This window comes from Theropithecus gelada, chromosome 1 (genome assembly GCF_003255815.1).
Source record: "Theropithecus gelada isolate Dixy chromosome 1, Tgel_1.0, whole genome shotgun sequence".
Lineage (NCBI taxonomy): Eukaryota > Metazoa > Chordata > Mammalia > Primates > Cercopithecidae > Theropithecus > Theropithecus gelada.
In genome coordinates, this window is record NC_037668.1 from 189,215,828 (window position 1) to 189,239,572 (window position 23,745).

The 23,745-nt window shown below is 41.2% G+C and overlaps 1 protein-coding gene across 1 annotated transcript in view; it reads right to left on the reverse strand.

The window, feature by feature from the left end:
• Positions 1-1,321: 1,321 nt before the first annotated feature.
• PAPPA2 (pappalysin 2) overlaps positions 1,322-23,745 on the reverse strand; it is a 301,019-nt gene continuing 278,595 nt past the window's right edge. Inside the window, exons 22-23 of the mRNA XM_025354616.1 lie at positions 6,663-6,761; positions 1,322-4,553 (exon numbers count right to left, since the gene is read on the reverse strand). Coding sequence (XP_025210401.1) covers positions 4,479-4,553; positions 6,663-6,761 — 174 coding nt within the window. The 3' untranslated portion in view covers positions 1,322-4,478. The remainder of the gene's footprint in view (positions 4,554-6,662; positions 6,762-23,745) is intronic.

A 23,745-nucleotide genomic window follows, 5' to 3' on the forward strand; every position in this document is an offset into this window, starting at 1 on the left:
CTAGCAGGCTGAACACTGTGCAGTAGAAAATGTTACATTTGGGGACAAAGAACTCGGATTCCCACCCCAACGTGCACTTAGATATGTGAACTTAAATTTTCCTGTAACCTCACAGACACTCGGTTTCTTCATCTGTAAAATGAAAAGAAACAAAACAAAACTGTCCTTGCTCTGCCTAACCTGTGGGTAGCCATAAACCATATGAAAACACTTAGTAAATCATAAAGAAGATGCTTTTTTCTCTCTCTCAAATGTTTATTTCTAACCACAAACCTCTCTCCCAAGTCCAAGCTCACATTCTCAACTGTCCATTCCACAGTTCTTTCCACATGGCTCATACGTGTGCTGAGATATCTACTCAGCCCTTCCAGTAGCCAGGTGGTGACTGGTGTGGCCAGAAAACTCTGCAAACTGGCCCCAACTGCAGAAGCTTCCTCTAGGGTTCTGAACACTGCTTTGGATGGCATTTCCTATCTGGCCCTCAACCTGAGTTTATTGAAAGAGCAAATGAATACTCTTCCTTTAAAAGCCTGCTCCTGCTAGCTTTCCTCTTGACAAGCTTTCAGATTGTGTATTTAATGCAGAGGCATCATCCTTGACATTTCATTTCACCTCTCTCCATCCTATTAATCACCATTTTTCTTTTCCTTCTAACATCTTGGTGTCCCACAGAACCAGGCTAACTCCCTTCATATGATCTTGAAGAACTTTCTCTACCAGGCTGTGGCTTACCGTTCTTATTTGTGAAGTGAGAATATGTTATTTGCAGCTCTGTTGTAAGAATTAAGTAAGATTCTGTATTTACCAAACATATGGTACATGCTAGCTTAGTTCTACCTTCCAGCTAAGCTGGATGCCTCACTGATGTTCCATAATGCACACCGATCCCATTCCTACCTCCACAGCTTCAACCCTCTTATTTACCTTGCCTGGACTCTCCTCTCCCCACCCCCATTTCTGCCTGTCAGATCATATGCATCCTTCCCCAACCAGTTTCTAAATGCTGCCTACCTTTGGCATCCAGGAGTGAGCCCTACTTCCTCTGAAGTGTAAGTAATTCTTGCACTTTATTTCAAAACTCAGGAAACATTTGACATTCCTACCTCACATTCTACTTTCATATATGCCATGTCTTCTTATGGGCTTTCATGTTCATCTTCCTTACACATTCTATTTACTTAACAAATTATTTTTAAATGACTAAAAGAAATGACTAATCAATCAAATAAATAATGACTGTTGCCCGGACCCGGCACAAGACAATGGAAAGTGATTAGAAAGTGATGAAATGATTTAAACAAAGAGACACCAAGACACATCATATTTTGTGTGCTGATTTTTTAATGAACATCTTGTAATCTTACAAAATAACTGGCTGTAGCTGTTTTACATTACAATACAGTAGATCAGCTCCTTTCACTACATTCCCAATCAAGTCATCCCCTTGGGTGTTAACTAATGCACTCAATAGTGATCACAAAGAATACAGGAAGTGCCAAGTTCAATGCCTTATAATAGAAAAAAGAGAAGAAGAGAATCAGGAAGAGCTCTTTACTTTCACAATCCCCTTACTTTCATTTCTGTCAGAATCTGCCCATTCTCCTCACCCTGTCCCCTTAGCTGCCTTTCTGATTGGAAGCTGTCATGCCAGTTGTCAGAGCCAGCTAGCCCTGGGCCACCTGGGCACAATCAAACACACAGAAGAGTCTCTGAGAAAGGCTGTCAATGACCACATGGGTGGATAAGAGCAGCAGAATGTGGACCACCACATGGAGTGAGTGTGAGTTGATGTTACTGGGATCTGTGACCACAGCGTCTTAGTCCTTCCACTTTATCAGTGACCTGAGTTGCCCAAAACATCAGGTCCCAGGAACAAAGACTGGAAGAACCTGCTGTCTCTGAATAGCTATAGCTGACTATGGCTGGGAAGCCTTATAGCCTAAGAGGCTTTTCACACACAACAGGAACTTTCCTTTTGCCTTCCCAGAGCAGTGGTGAATTGCAGAGAATAAAATATTTTAAAAAGAAGTTTAAAACAGAAATGTTCTTACTGTTGCTCTTGTGGAGAGACCGTATAAAGACACACACTGGCGTGAACCACAGGCTCCATGTTCCTGAGCTGAGTAATGCCCAGGATAACAATTCCTCTGCATCAATCTCAGACAAGGTAGGATTCCCCAAGGCAGAACTTAGCACACGTCCAGCAATTTGGACATTTTCCCCAAGAAAGCAATTTTATAAAATTTTGAAAATAGAGTGTCTAAACTTTTCCATTGTCCTTTGCATATTGAAGCCTATCAGAATCCCAATAATAAATATGTTTGTCTTCTTGGAGGCACTAAGCATGATCCAAGACAATGAATGGTATCTGAACGACACTTTCTTTATGCTAGTGATGAGAGGACAAAAGGTTTTTTTTGAATGGGTGAACTCTGCTCTTTCCTTTTCCCAATAACTTTGCCACCCTCATTCCACAAACCCACAGATTAATGTGGGTACATCGCCTTATTCGTGTTTTACTCCCTTTCAGGGTATTGTTCTTCCCTACATGATAGTGTGGATAATATTTCTATAGTTGTGGTAGTATTTCCTATTCCTATTTGCACAGCCATTGCTCTAGTGTTGATGGGAAGAGTAGAAAAACTGCGGTCAAAGCAAAAAGAGCAGAAGGATGAGAAGAGACCACAGTTGAGCTCTAAATTTTGTCTGTTCTTGGTTTCCATTGGAGAAGAAACTTCAAGGGAGACAAGCCTCACAGCCTTCCTAAAATGAGTAAAACTAGAATGTTAAACAGAAATTGGCTCCTTACTCTCTTTCCCTAGGGTCTAATCCAGAAACCGTTACAAGAAAATGTAACTGCAACAGACTACATCCCAGTGAGCCTGGGACGTAAATAGAGAGAGGCTTAATGTGGTCATTTCATGTGCAGTCCATCTATTGGATAAGAAAGGGTAAAAACAACAAAATGGACCTTAAATAGCTGACATTCTTCTGTCTCCCCACAGAGTGTCACCCTTGCTCCATGCATTTCTATAACTTGCTCAAGTCAAAATCTCCGGCTCACAGATTTTGTACATGATACTTCAAGAGAATTTATCTCAGATTCTTCATTGCTCAAGGGACCCACTTTGGTCTTCTTTGGAGACTTGGAACAAGGACCGAGTCTCCCTGATCACTTCCATTCTCATTCCCCGGGCCTGGATTTAACCCTGACAGTTCTTGCCTGTTCTTTCATCTCCTCCTACCTTTCTCCTATATCATTTCCATAACATTTTTCCCCCAGAAAAATCAACATTTGGTCATGTGACTGTGAGTGATGGCCAGACTTGGAAACTTCTAACAAGAAGTGGGACTACAGGCCAAGTATGAGGAGCGTGTGAGTTCCTGTAATCCTGGTGATCAGAGAATGGGCCATAGTACAAACTTGCTGACTGGCTGACAGCCACACTTGGAACAGGCATGTATGGAAGTGCAGAAAATCCTGGGTCTCACCAACTCCAATTGGGAGTTCTGAGAAGTGGACACAAGTTAGTATATTCTTTGTGGACAGATATTCAAGAACCATAGTCTAGTTCTCCTGGACCCATCACCAATGGTACTCAGACCCAACTTCCTATGCCTCTTAGTACCACCATTCCAACTCTCCATCTCCTTGGTCATAAAATGGGCCCAGCTCCCAGGTCATAACAAAAAGATGATTAGCTTTACATGCTAGCATCCAGAATTTCATTTAACTACTGTCTCTCCTTCTGCACTTCCCATTCAACCTGCCAATCCCCATCCATAGAAAGATGGGAAAATAAGTTGCCTTTCTGTCCTCAAAGTCTCAGCATTCATTTTGAATGTGAACTTCACAGCAGCATGTGTGGAACAATGAATAATTTTTAGCTTAGTAAACAGCAAAAAATATAATATATATAATATATTTATATAATTATGTTTAAATACTTATAAAGAATTAATAACTAACTTCATTATTTAAGGGCAACTACACAAAAAGAAAAAAAGCCAGTTGAGAGCAGACAAGCTCTGAAAGATGGCAATTCATTCGAAATGGGCATTAACAGAGTATCCCTGCCAATTTCTCCTCTAGTAGTTTGGTAATGGTTTACAAGTTGGGTGGGACTGAATAGTTGGCAGGGTGTAGAGTGGGGAGCAGGGTAAGAGTTGAAGATATGATTTAATAGAATATAAATGAGGGAGGAGGGTCCTTACGTATCTATTGTATTTCCCCTTCCATGTTAATCAACTGCCACTTTAAAGAAACTTTTGCCTATGATTCTCTCCTACTTGGGCTATTCGATGAACTAGTTGGCACCTATCAATATCCTCTGGCATTTCTTATAAGATCCTTCATGCTCTTCCTCCTTCCTCCATTTCATGACTGTTCTTCATTCACCCTTTGTTTCCTCCTGGGTCAGCCTCTCTTTCTTACTGCCTCTGAGGCAGTGGAGGGAGGGGCTTGCTTGTTCCCACAGTTACTGATTTTCTTCTGCCTTGGGGTCCCGGCAGGTGCACTCATCCAGGTCACAGTCAGCAGCAAATGGAATGACCTAGGGGAATGAAAGGGAAGTTGAAATGTGATAGCTTCACACTTTTCAACCAGCTTTCACTTTCCTCACTTGGTCCCAGAGGAACTGTAGAATTATGTGCTAATATCACAAACTGGAAATTAACACACAGTTTTCCCACTCATACATCATGTCACCATGTAGCTTTGGCAAGGTAATTGTTCCTTGCTTCACTTTTCTCATATACAAACTGGGGAGGACAATAGAAACTACCCCAGAGGGTGTTTGTGTGATTTAAATAATATGAGTATAAAGCTCTTCTATATTGCCAAGCATTTATAACTACTATTCTATCAGTTCTAATATTACTACTCATATCTAAAAATCCTGCTCTTACTGTTACTGTCACTTTCCCTGTGAAGTAGGAAAGATGAATAGGTGGCATTAGCATTTTCTCTTTACAGGGAAGGGCAAGAGATGTGGGGTGACTTAATTCAAGGTAATGACACTACTATGTGGGAAGCCGAGACTAGCTACAGACGAGCTCTCCAACTCCAAATCCTCAGTGTTCTTGGAACAATAGGAACATCTTTGCCACCCTCATAAAGGATGAGTTTTTGCTCTTCTTGAGCCCAGGATATACTTTGGCTTGGTGGAATAATACATCTCCCCACCCATTGTTTGTGGCTGTATTGCCTTCCTTCTATGTAACTATCTCTTCCTTATGCCAGAGATAGTCTGGAAAAAGTTACTCTCTTCTGCTTGCACTGCTACAAACAGATAAATGCTACTTTTTGAGTGTCCATAACTAGCATCAGAGAAAATTGGGCATTTGGGAAATGTGATATAAAAGTGGCAATGATTTTTCCCTTTAGGGCATTAGCAATCTAATGAGATAAAAATAAATAGGCATATCACATACAATACTAGTCCAAGCACACTAAAGAGATGGGCTTAGTGATTGGGCAAGTGGGTAGGAGAATGGGTGGGGTTGTGTGGGGAGATTTTCCAGCATATTTGCACATTACTTTAAAATGTGATTTAGGAGTCATCAGACGGGCGAAGTGCCTTTTCGATCCTAATTCCTGTGTATGCTGGCCACAGGCACTGAAATTTATTACAGACAATTACTAGATTTTCAGAGTGTGAGATGGGGAGAGAACCGCTTTATTTTTTCCTAAGTTATCTTGTCTTCCTGTACAGAGATAGCTGGCCTGATTTCTGACCGTCGGTCCAAGCTCTTGATCTGTTTCTTAGTTTAGTATTTATTGGTTTTTATTGCAAAAGAGAGCCAAATTAAATAGTGATATGATGAGCCCCTGAGCACTCTGCATTAAATAAGTTGATTCACATAAGTGGCGAGAACAGTGCCTGCCACATATTGAGTGAGGATTAAACATTAGCGAGGAAGAGATGTAGTATTCAAGTCTGCATGTAGGTTATCATGGTAGGTGTGGTTTTATCGTGGAGACACATACAAGGAAGGAAATAACACCTCTTGCTTATTTCAGATTTATCATATTGACCCAACTAGCTTCAAATACCTTTGGAGCACTTAGATTTTTATCCATATTATTACAAAATTTCAGCTTATTCTATTTTATAAGGCTTAGCTTGAGCCTATCTGCTAATTTAACAGAGCCAAGAATGACAGGGATAAAGGGCATTAAGAAAGGATTATTGCTCAGGATACAATCCAGAGAGTGCTCAGGTGATTGGTGGCAGCCATTTAACATGTGTCTGCGAGATGCTTGTAATACACTATATAAAATTCTTAATGTAATTATGAAGATGGATAGTAACTGAACAGCACTTTGTTGGTAATCCCACCTCACCCAGGGGTAAAGACGATTACTTTCCCTGCCTACAGAGACATTTCTTGGCCAATGATAAGCAGGTATGAGTCTTTCCGTAGCAAAAACCATGGCTTTTCTGAAAGAATCACTGAACCAACAAAGAACTAGGGTTGTCTAAGAACCTATGCTACCCTTAAACCTGTCACTTTAGAAGCTCCAATGTTTGTCCATTATAGTTCCCTCCTAATTGTTGAATACAAACCCATTATTACACACCATGAAGGAGAGCTAGCCGAAGACCCTGCCTTTATTACTGAAGCCACTGCCTCCCCCATCTCCAGGTTCTCTCACTCACCTTCTTGGAGGAGAGTGTGGAAGAGCAGCAGTCTCCCCCGTCATAGTGGCAGTAGGCTCGGTTGTTGATAGTGTCACACCAACCATCTGCTTGGAAGGGCTGTAGGGAGGTTAGAAGGCAACATCTCAGTACAGTCTTATTATGTCTTGTTTAACTCTGCCACTCCTCCCATCCCAGCATAATCCATAAAACTCCAGAGATATTACAGAAAAGCACCAAAGGTGCAGGATACAGATTGAACTAACATTTGCAAGAAGTTGAAAAAATCTCAAGTCCACTAGGTCCAAGTAATTGTCACATTTCACTGGCAGCACTGCTCCTGGCCTGTTCTAAGGTCTGAGATAGGTCATTTAAACTCTTTGATCAACTTTTCTGCCTTCTTGTAATAAGAGGTCTTTATATTATGTAGGTTACAAAACAGTTCCACATATTTTTAACTCTGTTGAGCATGGGAGAAAGCCTGTGCAGTAGTGCAGTTGGCGCTAAAAGTCCTGGTTTTTAATGAGGAAATGAGGATGCATAGAGACGATAAGAATTGCCCAGGTCACATAGCAAGTGTCAGATAGAGCTTAGTATTAGATGTCATGTATCTTGACTTTGTAGTGCTTCTCACATATTAACCTCCACCCCTCTCCTGGTGCACTGAAGACTGATACTTAGAGACCTGAGTAGTCCTTGGGTGCTACAAAGACTCAAATGGTATCTGTCTAGCCCGCAGTGGTGCTCGGGTTGAGGACACCAGTGCTGTAACACAAATATTCCCACAGGTACAGCCAACTCATGCACAGAAACTAGACACAGGGTTAGAGCAGAGAAAGCTGTTCTGTTTCCATCCACTACTGTTACTGCAGTAAGTCAGCACGAACTAAAGTGGGAAAGGGGTCCAGGCCAAACCAGAGTTAATGGAGTGTTTCACCCCAAAAGAGAATGTACAATAAGAACAGTAACAAGTTGTTAAAAAATAGCTCAGCAGCCCAGTGCATTATTTCTCCAGAAAACTACCTCTGGAGGGAAACGCTGTCCTGCTGTATCCTGGAGGGTACATCAGCCAGCCCACCTAATCAATAAATGGGCTGCTCCCCATCCTGAGCGATGCTCAGCCATAAAGTCCTAAGAAACATCTTGTGGTCAAACTCTTTGGGCCACAGAACTCTTGAGTTCACTCAACTCAAAAATGGCCATTAAATAACTCTCAGCAATTGAGTTACATCAGAACAAGTTTATCCAAGTTATTACTTCAATGTTTTGATTTATTCTATGGGATCCTGAGGTCATTTGAACATCATTCCAGATGTATACCAGTTTGCCAACTGCTGAGAAGCTGCTACTTGTGGGGTGGAACTCAACAGCTGCTGCACAGCTGCATAGCAATGTCAGTTGTGAGCAGGAAGTGAAAATTAATTCTGTTTTCAACACAGGCCTCACTGGGATAAAAGACGAAGATTCTGTGATGAGCATTTGTCCTTAATGCTGTAACCAGTTATTCTGGCTCTAAAGAACTTGGAATTACTATAGAATCAAGACTCAGGTCCTGAACTGCAGCCAAATAATCGAAGTCAAAGATAACTAGTGTATCCTTAACACCTATAGATGCTCTTGGGTTCTCGCAGGATGACTGGATACAACTATGAAGTTTCCCCAGAGTTTTATTTTTCTTTTTTCAAGTGTTTGGAGTGTATCTTATTCATCTAACGCTACATCTGTTACTTTCCCTCCAACCCTGACTGACTCATTGGCAAAACCTAATAAGTTTCTTCTTTTTTTTCCATGTAATTGTCTATTAAAATCTAAGAAGCACCCAAAATACTTTTCTTACATGTATAAGTCTGGTATTCAGAATGGAAATTAAAGGTATATCTAAAGATATCTTTCTTTTCATAAGAACAATCTAAGTATTTGAATGGGTTAGTAAAGGATCCCAGGGAATTTTTCTTTCTAAAGTCTTCACCAAGGGTCACTTCTAATCTCAAAAACGTTAGAGAATGTATGTTGAAAAGAGCAGTAATGACCTAAGTGACCTTCTCCAGGCCACACTGGACTTCCTTTGCTATAGCCTGGGAATTACTTCTAAAAGCTCCTTCTCTTCTGCTCTTAAAGAGTCATCTGGAAAGAGAATGAAGTTTATAGAAAAGAGCAGAAATACAGAAAAAAGGCTGGAAAGATCCAAGTGTTTAATTTACTATATACCTATTAGAATTAATTGCTCCTCCCCCAACCTGCCAAAAACAACTACTCCACCCTCAACAAACAGAGTCTCCTATGGCAACATGTGCCTGGGAAGCTTGACAGTTTGAGTCCAAGGTTACAATGAAAAAAATAGGAAAGGAAAAATGACTAATTGATCCCAAATTTAAAAATATCTGAAGATTGAATATAGACTAGAAAATTTTAATTTCAATAATTGAAAGATGTCAGTCTTAGGATATCACTCTAACCCACAGGCATCTTTTCCAAGAAAAGGTACTGGGCTTGGTTTCTCTGCACAATGTGTACATAGGTGAACTTCACCGCCCGTATGTATACCTTGCTTATCCTGTAACATCAGAAAATAAAGCGTTTCACATAAGTGCACTTTTCAAATATCTGAAGCTTATCCTGGTAAGGGTCACTTTTTAATTTTTATTTTAACCATCTTGGTAAGAGAAAAATATCTTTATAAAACACCCATCTTTTTGCCTTTTAACAACATATAGAACCCAAAGTCATTAACATAACTCTATATTAATTTCACTGTATAGAAAAACTCTCCCCTTTGCTAAATGTGCCTCCTTTAAAACACACACACACACACACACACACACACACACACACACACACACACACATCCCTCAGAGATGATTTATCTTTGAGTCAGAAAGGCAAGCCCTATTATACCTATAGTGAATACTTAAATCTGAGAGAGCACTTGGACTACTCCTCTTATGATGTATGAGCCTAACGATATCGATTTTCATTGCTATAGGAAGCCTTTTCTTGCCATGGCTTTTCTAACTGTGTTCCAGGCAGATGAAATGGACAAATAATGACTGTGTGCAAGCGGTGGAATACGAAAAGGAAAGGCTGTCAGTCTGCCCTACGAATACCGCTTCGGAAACTTCTCAAAAGCAAACGTAATTTCTTCTGCATGTTATATAACCTGGCGAAGTTTCCCATTTTGAGGCTGCTGTGGGGAGTTAGCCATAGAGATAGTGCGGCCCTGTCTGCTGTCTATGGGTATATACAGTCATCCATTCAATCATTCCATATTCTTTATTCCACACCTATATGTGCCAGGCATTGTTATGGGGTCACAGAGATAAAAGAAACATAGTTCCAGCCCTTGGGGGGACCCACCATAGAAATTTTTTTTTTAAACTCATGTGATAGCTCAGTGTAGCATCAGGATGTGAACAGGAGTTAAATACCTAATCCAGATTTAGGGGGTGAGGGAAATCTGCTTTCAGGAGCTGGCTCCACAACATCTAGGCCCTATGGAGAAGAGCTTAGGACTGGATGATTCTGAGGAATCTGAAAGATCCGTCTAAGAAGAAGAAGAAATAGAGGGGTGAGTGGTCTCAGGCTGCCTATTACAGAGCCCAGGCTCTGGAACAGTTCCACAAACATTGACTGACTGGCTGATAAGATCTCTCTTTCTTGAACCGGATTAAGAACATCTTTCTTCCACAGCTTGCAACAGAACTCAAGACCACGTTGATGTTTTAGAAAGGTTAGTTTGGACTTTAGAACTTCTGCTTTACTAACCTACAGGTTGGAATCTTAGCCAAAAGGGACTGTATCTCTAAAGGCAAGGCATGGGACTGAATCCTATTTTATTATCTTGATGAATGTTTTAGATCAAGAGAGGATGCTAATCAAATTTTTGCTTGAGGCCAAGCACTATTTTCTCTCTTCCACATCATTTTCAAAAAAAAATCTTCTTGTTATCTGAATGACAAATCAGAGCCACTTCAATTTCTTCATATTAACTCGGTCCTATCAGGCCCCAAAGAAGCTCCTTTCCAAAGCAGGCATGGTGCAGTGCCTGATGGAGTTCTTGCAGCAAATAGAAGTTCTATGTAAATGTACACAAATCTGTACACTAATTTTCTTTTTCTCTGGCTCTTCAATGAACGGTGACTTCTGGCCTGATCTTCAATCTCCTTTGCATCCCATGATTTACCTTGTTGTGCCCACATATCCTGGGCTTCATATCCAAATAATGCAAAGAACATTAAGACTAGAGCCCTAGTACAAGCTCTCTCTTAGAATCTCGGGGGCAGAACCTGGGGGGGCCTGTAGGGCTCCTCAGGGACTCCTGATAATGAGACCAATAGTTGCTTATCAAAAAGATGAAAGACTGCCAGGCACGGTGACTCACACCTGTAATCCCAGCAGTTTGGGAGGCCAGGCGGGTGGACCACCTGAAGTCAGGAATTCGAGACCAGCCTGACAAACATGGAGAAATTCCTCTCTACTAAAAATACAAAACTAGCTGGGCGTGGTGGTGCCTGCCTGTAATCCCAGTTACTTGGGAGGCTGAGGCAGGAGCATCGCTTGAACCTGGGAGGCAGAGGTTGCAGTGAGTCCAGATTGTGTCATTGCACTCCAGTCTAGGTGACAAGAGTGAAACTCCGGCTCAAAAACAACAACAGCAACAACAACAACAACAATGAAAGGCGAGTGCTTGTGAGAATGTGGAGGAAAGGGAACCCTTTCACACTGTTGTTGGGAATGTAAACTATGTGATCCAGCAATCCCACAACTGGGTATATATCCAAAGGAAATCAAATCAGTATGTTGAAGTTATTTTTTTGAAGGACAATAGATATATGAAATTCTAAGGCTAGATAACACCTTGAAGATTATTTAGTGGACAAAATTTATTTTACAAATTATGAAATGAAGTCTTAAAATGGTGAACTGTCTTGTTTTCAAGGATAGTTACTAGCAATCCTGGGAACAGATTCCAAATCTCTAGATATTAGGTCTTCTGTTCTTTCTACTATGCCATACCACCACTATTTGATGGTTTCGTTAGTCTTTTAATTTATTGGGAAAGAAGGGTAATTTAAATTCTTTCGGCACCTTTACAAAAGGGGCGTGGTACAGGTATATTAAGTGAACCTAGCAATCTAACACAGAGACAAAGAAATGGTCATGCAGAATCTCAATTCCTCTGGACCCCCACAACTTCACTTCCTCTTTTTTTTGAGACGAAGTTTGCCTTTTGTTGCCCAGGCTGGAGTGCAGTGGCGCGATCTCGGCTCACTGCAACCTCTGCCTCCTGGGTTCAAGCGATTCTCCTGCCTCAGCCTCCCGAGCAGCTGGGATTACAGGATCGAGCCACCACATCTGGCTAATTTTGTGTATTTCTAGTAGAGACGGGGTTTCACCATGTTGGCCAGGCTGGTCTCGAACTCCTGACCTCAGGTGATCCACCCGCCTCAGCCTCCCAAAGTGCTGAGATTGCAGGTGTGAGCCACCACACCCAGCCCACAACTTCACTTCTATTTTTCTCAGCTGTGGGTCAAGGTTTATCCCAAATAGGCTGCCTGGCACTGTTGCTCCTTCTGAGACTTGGGGCTTGGTATATTCCCCTAGAGGCTGACATCCCCAGGAGAAAGCAACACTATGCTCCAATCACATCAACAGATGCCTGCAGCCCAGAAACACCTATTTCCAAGACTCAGGATGCTAAAGCCAAACGTTTTGCTGCTCATTGCTGTCAGGTGCGGAAAAAAGGAAATGGTGCTGTTCCACTCGTCCACTGTTCATTCCTTGGGATGGAGGGTTCCAATGATGTCACATTTGTGGGTCTGCAAGTCTTCTTGGAAAATGTAAAATTCAAATAGACATATATCAAGATGGATTATGCAGGAATACTTTCTTAGGAACAATCTTCTCTGGAAAATTTCATCTGGCTTCCAGGACTCAGAGGGCTGTCCCTTCTCTGAGTTACGGTATATTTTATCCACATATTTATTATAGAGCTTAACCTCTGGAATGTATTTTCAAAGGCTTGGGATCTAATCAGCTTTGTAGTCCCAGCTACTAGTTTAGTGACTGATGTAGGTTGTTAACAAATAAATAAATATGATTGTCCTATTTTGAAGTGGGAGGCAAACTACTTTTCCTTAGCATACTTTATGACCAGATCCTTCCTTTTCATTATTCCTGTACTGCTAGAAAATTTGCTAGGTATGTTACTTTATAAGAATCACATAACTTAGACACAGGTCCAGATTTTCTGGGCATCTAGTCCATTTCTTACTATAAATGCATATACTGTAGACACTGGAGTTGAGATAAATCACATATATATACCCATACACATATATATACATATATATGCAGGTCATGTGTATGTATATAATATATATGTAGATCATCTTCTAGGTGAAGAACATGGTACACATCCATCCATTTGGAGGCATATCATACTTACATTTCAGCCAGGAAGGAGGACAAGGCAGTAGAATATACTATGTAAAAACTACCCCTCTATAAACCATCTAAAATGTTAGATAAAACATAATAATATTCTCTCAGTTTCACATCTGGCATCATAAGAAGAAAAAGAACATTTCCCAAAGGCCAAAAATGAAGAAACTGTAAACCAGAGCAGAAAGAAAGCAGTAAACCATGGCTGTCCTAGGAATGTTTGCAAATATCTGTGATCAAGTGGTTGGGTTTTAATAGGTGATCTGGAATAAGGGCCTAGGTCTTGGCCCTTTGTAAGGTAGGGAGTTTTTATGTGACCCTGTTAGTACTTTAATAAAAAGATAGTGTTTATGAGGACTGATATGGAATGACACAATCACATTATGATGCTCCACAGGTAGCTCGGCTCACTTGGGAGCCAAGAGATTTGCTCCTGCCTACTAGCTCTGAAGTCTACACGATTCAAATCCAGGCCTGGCTAAGTCACTAACAGTAAGACCTCAAGGATATTCTGTGTTTTCAGCCAACAGTTGAAGTTGTACGGAGTATCTCCTGGAAGGGCAAGGGTGGAATCTACAAACAAGAGATGAGAAGATGTAATTGAAAGGAAGGCAATGAAGATACACATCCTGCTGGATGATGAGAGGGATGCCGACTGCAGGTCTACTTGTGTGGCCTCTCATGCATCACTGGCCCATGTGTGGTAGGACATCTTCTGTGTAGGACCTCAAACCACTGCCTGTGCAACCCACTAGACCCTCTAAAAAGGCAACTATGTACCTCAGCAGGGGCTGAAAGAGAAGCCTGATTATAATCAGCTTATCTACATTTGACACCAAGATCAAAGCAAAGTCTTAGAAATAATCAAATAGGACAAAAAGCAATCTCCCCTGAGAGAAGTTAGATGAAAAAAGAAAAGCAAGCAAATGTAAGATAAAAAAGACACTTTCACCTGTATTGACTTCACTTACTCCAAGGTACCCAGGGTGTCATAGTTCCTGCCCCAGAAACGATCAAGGCTATAGAGTATGGCAATTAAAAGCACAGGATATGGCCAGGTTCAGTGGCTCATGCCTGTAATCCCAGCACTTTGGGAGGCTGAGGTGGGTGGATCACCTGAGGCCAGGAGTTTGAGACCAGCCTGGCCAACATGGCGAAACTCTGTCTCTAGGTGCGGTGGCACATGCCTGTAATCCCATCTACTTGGGAGGCTGAGGCAGGAGAATCGCCTGAGCCTGGGAAGAGGAGATTGCAGTGAGCCAAGATCACACCACTGCACTCCTACTGGGCGAGAGTGAGACTCTGTCTCAAAAAAAAAAAAAAAAAAAAAAAAAAAAAAAGAAAAGAAAAGAAAAAGCACAGCATATGGTTTTACATAAACCTATGCTCAGATCCCAGCTCTGCTCCTTACCAACAATTAGAATCTGAGAAAATTTCTTAACAACGAGCAGCAGTGTTCTTGTTAGTGAATGAGAAAAATAGCACCTACCTCACAGAATTGCTGCAAGAAATAAATGAGCAAATGGAGGTGAAACACATAACACAATGCCTGACCCATAGAAAGCATTCAATAATTCATAATTTTATGAAAGCAGCAAGAAAACTACCATTGCTTTTACCATTGCAGGTTGGTGCCTGAATTGTCTCCCTAGAGACTCTAGTCAGAAAAATTCAAGATTCTGCCACCAACACCTTAGAGTCAAAACCAGTCATGCTTCATTCCTGAGAGCCTCCTGCCCCATTCACTTTTACCACCAATGCATGTACCTGAGTCATGAAACAGACAGTCAGGTGACAAGGGAAATAGTTTTGAAACTTATAAAAACAGAAAAGGAATGGCCTGATTGGCTCCTGGAAACTAGGGCTCTCTTCAAAAACCACAGTGGTGACTTGGGTGTCTTAGTCTCTGAAAAAAATCCCAAACCATCACACAGACATTTCTTCTCTGATATGTGCTGAAGGAAAACAGGAAGGTGAGGAGACTCTCTGGGACTTACTTTTCAGCCAAAACTAACCTCACGGCCCCTTTCAAATAGTTGCAAATAAAGACTCAAAGTCACACAAACTCTCTAACTCAGTGCAAGCACACACTGACCTGCTTCCCCATGTAGTCTCTCCTCTGGGAGAGACACAGTTCTATATGAGTGGTCTTGCCCACCTCAAGGCCAGGAGGGGGGCAGTGCTGGTGGATGGAGTTATAGTCCCAAAGGGTGAAGATGGGCAAGACAGTGTTCACATGACATTCGTGCACATTTGTGCAAGAAAAACACCAGCTCGAAGTTGAAGCCCGGCTCCTTAAGGACAGAACATCCCTGCATAGGGCCCTACTGAAAACAACAGCACTTCTGCAAGAAGTGGCCCTTCTGTTGAGAGCTGCAGCCTGAGCCTTTCCTGATGGGAATGTGTCTTCGCCCTCCTCTGACTCAGAGGCCTTGCTGATGGTAAGGCGTTGGATACCCTTTGCCCTATCTCTTCCCTCACCTGTTACCAAACTATATAAGACACACTTTGAAGGCTGTGAAGGCACCCAGTGCTCCACTCCCCTGACCACCTTTATTCCTTCTGCACTGGATCACTCCTCGACCCTTCCACACCAAACCCAACTCCATGTCCTAAAACAAACAAACAAAGAAACAAAAAACTTTTGTGTGCTCCTCCATCAGTGTTTGCTATCCTCCATGTGACCCCTTTTTCTCCAGTGAAGCTGATCCTGTACAATTCATTAGTCAAGATTTTATTCCAGTGATTCCCAGTCCTTCGCTTTGCTGTCAAAGTCTGTTTTTATGGCACTGTCACCCTTCTTCCTCCTCTAAGCACACAGCAATGCTTCTTAAAACGCTGCAGGAACAGCAGCAGTCCATCAAGTGGACTCATCGTGGGCTCCTACAAGAATTAATAATGACACACCATCAGACTTCACTGGTGTCTTCATTGCAGGGCTGATAGGCCCATGAGTTCTGATAATTTCCTTTTTCTTGCTTTCATGGTGGGAGTGATGGCCTGCAAGGTCTTCAGATACAGTCTTACTGCATGACATTTGGCTCTCTTCTTTAAACAATCAATGGATTAACAATCGTTTGTTTAGGGAATATCCTGCTTCCTTTTCAGCTAATTGGAGCCAACCAACTGTGTTTCAAGGTCAGGCATAGAAACATTGAACACAAGAGGCGGCAACTCTGCAAGGACCATGGGGGCAGGAACACTTCCATTTTCGTCTCTTTTCTGTTCCCTCTTCCTCCATCAGCAATAAACCCTGTGCATCAGCACAGTATCCAGTACATTACAATAGGTGCTTAATGAATATCTGATGGATTAAACTAGTGAATTCTCTCCAGAATTAACTCTATAAAACTAAAAACTCAGAACAGTTCTTGTTTTTCACTCCTCTTACCTTTCCTCCAGGATAAGGTAAACATTCCCCCTGTCATCTATTTGTTTGTCTGTTTTTTTTAAAAAAATTATTTTTTAAGAGATGGTGTCTGGCTATGTTGTCCAGGCTGGTTCCAAACCCTTGGGCTCAAGCAATCCTCCTGCCTCAGTCTCCCAAGTAGCTGGGACTACAGGTATAAACCACTATGCCCAATTATTTCCCCTATCTTGTCCCCTTGCCTCCCAGGTATTTGTTTTCACTATCAATTACTCACCCCAAAATATCACATAAAAATAGCTTGGAATGGCCTTCCAGTCATAGGCTCATTCACAGTAGACTCTTCCAGATATCAGACTTAAGGCTACAGATGAATGAAATTGAGAGCAGAATTTCAGGCCACTGCAGGCACCCTGCCCAGTAAGGTGGGACCTTCCAGTGCTTTTCTCTGGTCACCTCTCTAGGTGGCCACTCACTGTGCCCCCCTTCTCTGGGCCCTTGGCCAGCTGTTGCACAAGGGCTACACCCCACATAATTGAAACATGAGGCGGTACATGCTCTGTCTGGATGGAGCTCATATAGCTGTGGGAGATGAAAGGATGTGGAGACAGGTACAAGTCAGGGATAGATAACCTGCAGCTGGGGGAAGAAAGGAAAAGCATGTGACCCTGCAAGAAGGCCTGGGACAGTCTCTTAGGTCCTGTTTGGACTTCCCTCCGTCTCTGTCTCCTGGTTCCTCGGCCAGCCTTCAGTTCATGGGAGGCTGAGGCAGGCCTGAGCTGGTGACCAGAATATTCCACCACAGCCCCAGCATGCGTGCTCACCCCTGCCTGTCCACCACATGCAGGCACATGCCAGGCAGCCCAGCATTTCTTGGCTCCCCGAGCCCGCCTGTGGAAGGTGACTGGGAATGCAGACTGTGGGAGGAAATGACCATATGCCCTGTTTGGATTAAATATTTTTCTTGGCCCTCCTGCTGTTTGCTGAGCATCTTATTTTTTTTTTCTTTCCCATTCTCTCTCATTCTCTCCCTCCTTCCTCCTTCCATCCTTCCCTCTCTTTCTCAGCAATCAAGTACACTGAGAGGAATTTTGAGGAGAAAGCAGAGACTGCTAGGGTGAGAATTGTTTAAAGAAAGCACAGTAGTTGACAAGCCTTTTCCCATTCTGATGCCACATCCAGCTCTTTACAAAGATGAAAGCGTTTCACTTTGGGGTAAACTAGCTTTAATCTACATTTCTTTGAGTTTTTGTTAGTGTTCTTCCTTCCTTCCCTCCCTCCCTCCCTCCCTCCCTCCCTCCCTTCCTTTCTTCCTTCCTTCTTTCCTTCCTTCCTTCTCTCTCTCTCTCTTTCTCTCTTTCTTTCTTCTTTTTTTGACAGAGTCTTGCACTGTTGCCCAGGCTGGAGTGCAGTGGTGCAATCTCAGCTCACTGCAACCTCCATCTCCTGGGTTCAAAAGATTCTCCTGCCTCAGCCTGCCAAGTAGCTAGGACTGCAGGTGCCCACCATCATGCCCAGCTAATTTTTTGTATTTTTAGTAGAGACGGGCTTTCACCATGTTGGCCAGGCTAGTCTCAAACTCCTGACCTCGTGATTCACTCGCCTTGGCCTCCCAAAGTGCTGGGATTACAGGCATGAGCCACCACTCCCAGCCTTTTGTTAGTGTTCATAGCACCTGTTTTCTCTCTTTTATTCTCTTTCATATCTATGCAATGCTTGTGCATATGTATGTGTATGCAACTGTATATATATATTTGTATGTATATATTTGTATGTACTTATATACACATACACATAGATGTAAATACATATGATACATATATATGCTTCTCTCTTTCTCATGTATTATATTATGTGTATAATTAATAATATATAATCTATATTATAGATCTGTAACATAAAGTATATTTTTACGTTATACACACATATAGATGGACACAATTTATCTGAAATCTTCAGGTGTAAGGAGCAAACCTAAAGGTAAAACTGTCTTTACAAACTACAAACCATTATATAGAAGCAAAATGCTATTTTTATTTTATATAGGTGTGTGGTATATACTACAAGGTTTGTACATATGATTTTATGAACCCTTGGAATAACTCTGTTATTGGACCCATTATCATGACCATTTTACAGGTGAAAAAAATAAAAACTGGCGCTGTTAAGGAATATGTCTGATCATAATGTGCCTGATCATGATGATAAGGAATGTGTCCAAGGATAGAGCCACTGTCCGGTGTTCAGGCCTGTACCCTGACCATCCTGATATGCTCATGCTGCCTCCAGCATTGCTATCATGTATTAACAATATGCCTCACTCTACTGCTCGGTACTGTACACCTGGTCTAACCTCTCACTGAAACTATGAGAATAAGGCAGCCATCTTCTGTCTAAGGAAAAGTCGGTGTCACAGATAGCCATGAGAAATGTATTATATAGTATTTTTTTAAGGAAAAATAGAAAACTCTTTTATAATTATCCAGAAAAAATCATTCACATTTTGCCAAAATTACTTTATACAGTAAATTAACATTTATTTTACTATAAGCCAGGCATAGGGTTAGTTGTTAGAATCCTGGCATAATTGATCAATACATATTTAGTGTGTCTGCTATGTACAAGGCACCACGGAAGGTTCCTGGGTGACAAAGTATTTGCCTCAAAGAAGTCATTGTGGCATGAAGTGCTGTGTAATACAGAATCTGAACTGCACCTAAAACCATAGGAAAGAAATCATAGGTAAATGAGGGTCAGTTCCCACAGTAATTACTGGTACCACTAATAAGAATGATAGCAGTGCAGAAAGAGGACCTGCCTGTAGCATTTTAGAAAAGCTTTATGGGGTACATGGGATTAAACCTAATCTTTGAAGAATGGATAGGATTTTGGCAGAGAAATGGGGAGAATAACCTCAGCAGGAAGGCCAAATATAAGCTGACATTTCAGATGGAGAAAGAAAATATATATCTGCGTTTTTCTGCTTCAAATATTAATGATGCAAGTCTGGAACTAAGTAAAAATCTCCATCCAAAGGAATTTTGTCTGTATTCTGAAGACAATAGGGAAAAACTAAAGTTTTTTTTTTTTTTTTTTTTTTTTTCAGAAGAAGAAATGATAAAAGCTGTGTTTTGAAGGTTAGATCTGGGGATAATACAGGGGTTAGATCTGGGGATAATACAGGGAACGTTCAGAAGACAACCGCAGGGGCCAGGGCCAAGTAGGAGTTGAGTTCAAGCAATATGAACGAAGAAGAACAGAATTGGCTGGTCATAACATGGAATAGAAAAAGGCAGATAAGAGGGGTATTGTGAAGGAAAGTTGTCAGGACCACTTGAATGGCCATATGTGGGCAGAAGACCAGTGGAGATGAAAGCTTATCTATGACATTGACTATTCAAATTATGATACACTTTTCTAAAATAATTTGATCACTGAAAATCTATCTAGAAAGTATCCTTACCACAATCAAAGGTCTGAGTCATGGGACATAGATCTTGATCAGGCAGCAAGACCTGTCCCAGGGCATAGTGAGAAGCTTTACACATTTTCCTTTTTCCTATATATAAAAACACAGGTCTAGAGGGGCACACACACTTTCTATCCTGTCCAGTTTCTGCCAGACTTTTTCTACAATTTAGACATAACCGTTTTATCATCCCCAGCAATATCCAGGACCAGTTGACCTGAAAAATGGCAAGAGGGAGGTGTCATATTTATTCTAGAATGTTTTCTTGCCAGTAGTCTTGTTTCTTTTAGCTTCAGTCTAATATTTAGTTCCCATGTCTTTGGACAGTTCAGTGTGTGTGGCTGATCATTGTGCTTCTGATCCTCAACCTGCTACACCATCCTGATTTATTCGCCCAGCTGTTCCTTTCTCCCCTAACTGGTTGGTCCATCCAGTCTCACTTTCACCCATATGGAACCTATTCTCTGTGTGAGTGTCTTGTTTACATTCCCTTTATCTCCAGGACGCTTGTCTGTGTATCTTATCCACTCATCACTGATTGACTGCATCTGTTTTACAACATGTTCTCTGCTTTCATTTTCTTGGTCTCTGATCCTTGCTAAGCAGAGTTTATTGGCATATCTCCTTTTCCATTTATTCTGGCTTAAATCTTGCAAGCCCAGAAAGGGTTCCTAACAGGTGGTCAGCACCCCATCTTCATCTCTCAGTTGTATTTTCTAAAAGTCATTTCTAATTTATACATCATTTATTTGTTCCTTTGCTTTTAATCTTCCTACTAGTCTAAGAACGTGGACTCTAGAATCACACTACTGAGGTTCATTTACTGAGGTTCATATTTGCTAGCTCAGGAGATTTGGGAAGTTAATTAAATTCTCAGCCCCTCAGTTTCCTCATCAGTAAGATAAGGATGGTAGCAGTGGTGATAATTCCTCATAGTGTGACCTGGAATGCTAAAAACACTAAATAATGTTATTAAATATACTGAACAATCCCCAGCTGTCTTTTTTGTTTGTTTCGTGAGCTAAATGTGCCTGGATACTCTTTGTATCAATGGTTCTCTGTCTGTGAGAGTGGAGCGCAGCCCTCCCAAAGTGGCTACCTAATGATATGACATTCTTCCTCTTTCTTAACGGTGTTCTCTAATCTCGGATCTTACCATTTACCTTGCCCATCTATGGGGATAGAATACATAACGTGGTTTCAAGGCAAACAAAATATACAATAATCAAAGTTATCTGCAGTACCTAATTATGTCTTAGATTCTATTGGTAGCTGACGTATAGCAGCAATGCTGTATCTAAGTTTGTCTTGAGTCTCCTAGTCTCTCCTTTCTTTTCTTATCATCCCCACCTTCATGCTGAACTCGTTGCACCTTCTAACGACCCTCATAACCAATGTCTCCATCCCTGCCACAGTATCTGCATATTTTCCTATTCCTCTGGAAAGCAGCTGACATACTAGAGGGTCAAGGACTAATATGTATCTGCAATTAAATAAAAGATAAAAGAATAAGGCAAGATATGAATTTAATTACAAAAACTTTGGTACTTTATGAACCACATTTGGAAGACAAGTACTCAGGGGAGAAATAAGACCATGCATAACACCCCTAAAATTACCTAGTAGAGGTAGGTACCTATAAAACACAATTGGAAATGCCAGCTCTGTGTATCAGGGCATTGTCTGCCTAGGTGAAGTAAGTATGAGCAAAACACATAAGTCATTTGGTAAATTTATCAATTTGACGATTTTAGTGATGGATCAATCCAAAGAATTCCCAGAGATCCTGTCAGGAAGAGGAGGTAAGAGGAGGAAAGGCAGGAAGCAAGCCTCTGAAGAAGCACTAAGAAGTGAACAGATCATTAGCTTCTGTTATTCAGTTACCAGTCAATTCTACACAGGGCTGGCTCTCAGACTGGGCCCACAGGACATGGAACCAGGTCAGAGGCAATCTGGCCAATGAGTAAGACGGGCAGCCTGCAGGCACTCCAGTCTTAGCTGTAATGTCATCAGGGTCACAAGCAGTTCCAAAGCCAGAGACCATTCCCAGATCCTAATAGCATTTCAGACATGCATCACCAAGTTTAATATTTTTCACATTAGAAAGACTTCGGTTGAATCTAATCTCATTTTTAATTAGTCCTCACATCGCCTGGTGAGGCAGATTAATATGATTATCCATATTCCACTGATGGGGAAAATGAGACAAAGGGTCGTGCCCCAAGGTCACTTGGGGAATGAGCAATAGAGGTGAAAATTAAACTTAAGTATTTTAAACTTCCAAACCGGCAGGCAAAGATGAGGACATTGGGGAGTCGATTTCATCTCTGTTTGTTCAAAGGCTTTCACATCTGGTTAATGCATATTCAATTTACTACTTGGTTTCTCTAATTAAAAAATAAATTAGAAATAAAATACTAATTCTAGCTCTGAACTGCAATATTCTATATTTAATGCATAAGAAATTTCCCAAGAAATATATTACAAGAACAGCCAAAGAAGAGAATAAAATGAGCATCACTTAGCCAAATGTGAATATTTATTAACTACTTTTAGGGTATTTACTATTAAATTTGATTGGGTGAGTGGCAGTATAAACACAGAAAAATTCAACATGGCCCCTGCCAACTAGAAACTGGTTAACCAGACATTCAAAATAGATACAGCAACAAAAACACATACAAATAGCACACACCTCCAACTATGCAGGCAGCAACCAGGTCTTTTTGTTCCCCACAGCAGATGTTCAAGCAATGTGTGCTGATAAACTGTTGACTGAGCTTATTTCAGAGCAAACTGAGACAGTTTAAGAGGCAAGCCCACAGTACTGTCATCCACCACTGCCACCTTTCCAATCCCGTTTACTTTATCTTTAACTCCTCTCTCATCATCACACCCAGCAAACAAATACTATCCTATTGCAGACATAATTTTGTATTCAGGCTCTTTTCTCCTCTCTGCACTTCTTCAGTTTGGTGAGGTGGCTGTTACATTAGTTCAGGTGAGAGATGGTAACACCCTGATCCCCATGGTTCAATTTTGCCACCGTGATTTCTTCTTAAATTATACATCCTACCTTTTTTTCTCTCTTACAGAGATACTTAATGCTCACAGATATCTCTGTGGTCCCTTAGGTTTTTCTGCCTCACTTATTATGGGCTTGAGGACATGTGACCATGTCTGGTGAATGGGAGGACCAACAGAAATGATGCATTACTTTTAGTCCAAGGGAGTCAGGAGTTACTGGCCTCACTTTGTATTTCCCCTCTGTCTTCATGGAGGCAACCATGGAGATCACATTTTGAAAGGGCAGAGTAATAAGATGGAAGAAATGAATAGCTGCTCTAAAGAGTTATACCAGACTTAATGTGAGTGAGAAATGTAATGGTAAATGACTGCAAATTTAGGGTTAATTCATGACCGCAGCCTACCCTGATTAATTCATATTCTTCTATTTATAAGCCTTGGATCAACACTGGCTACAGAATAAAGCCCAAATTGCTTAGATTGGCATACCAGAGATCTAATGATCTACCTTTTACTTACCTCTTTTAACCTTCGTCATTCCATACTTCCTCATCTCCCTCAAGATCAACTTCACTGAGCAGACTAATAATACTTTATGTTATATGTCATTGATATTTAGGGATTGTTTGTTATGTGACATTATTGCAGGAACACTTGACTAATACAGACAGTAGTATCAGAAGTAGGATGCTACCATAACAAACAAATGAAAAACCTAAAATATATGAGATTGGCTCTGGAATGGAGGAGCAGGAAGCAAAATAAATGTTTCAGGAGGCTGGAAAAATTATGTTATTCAT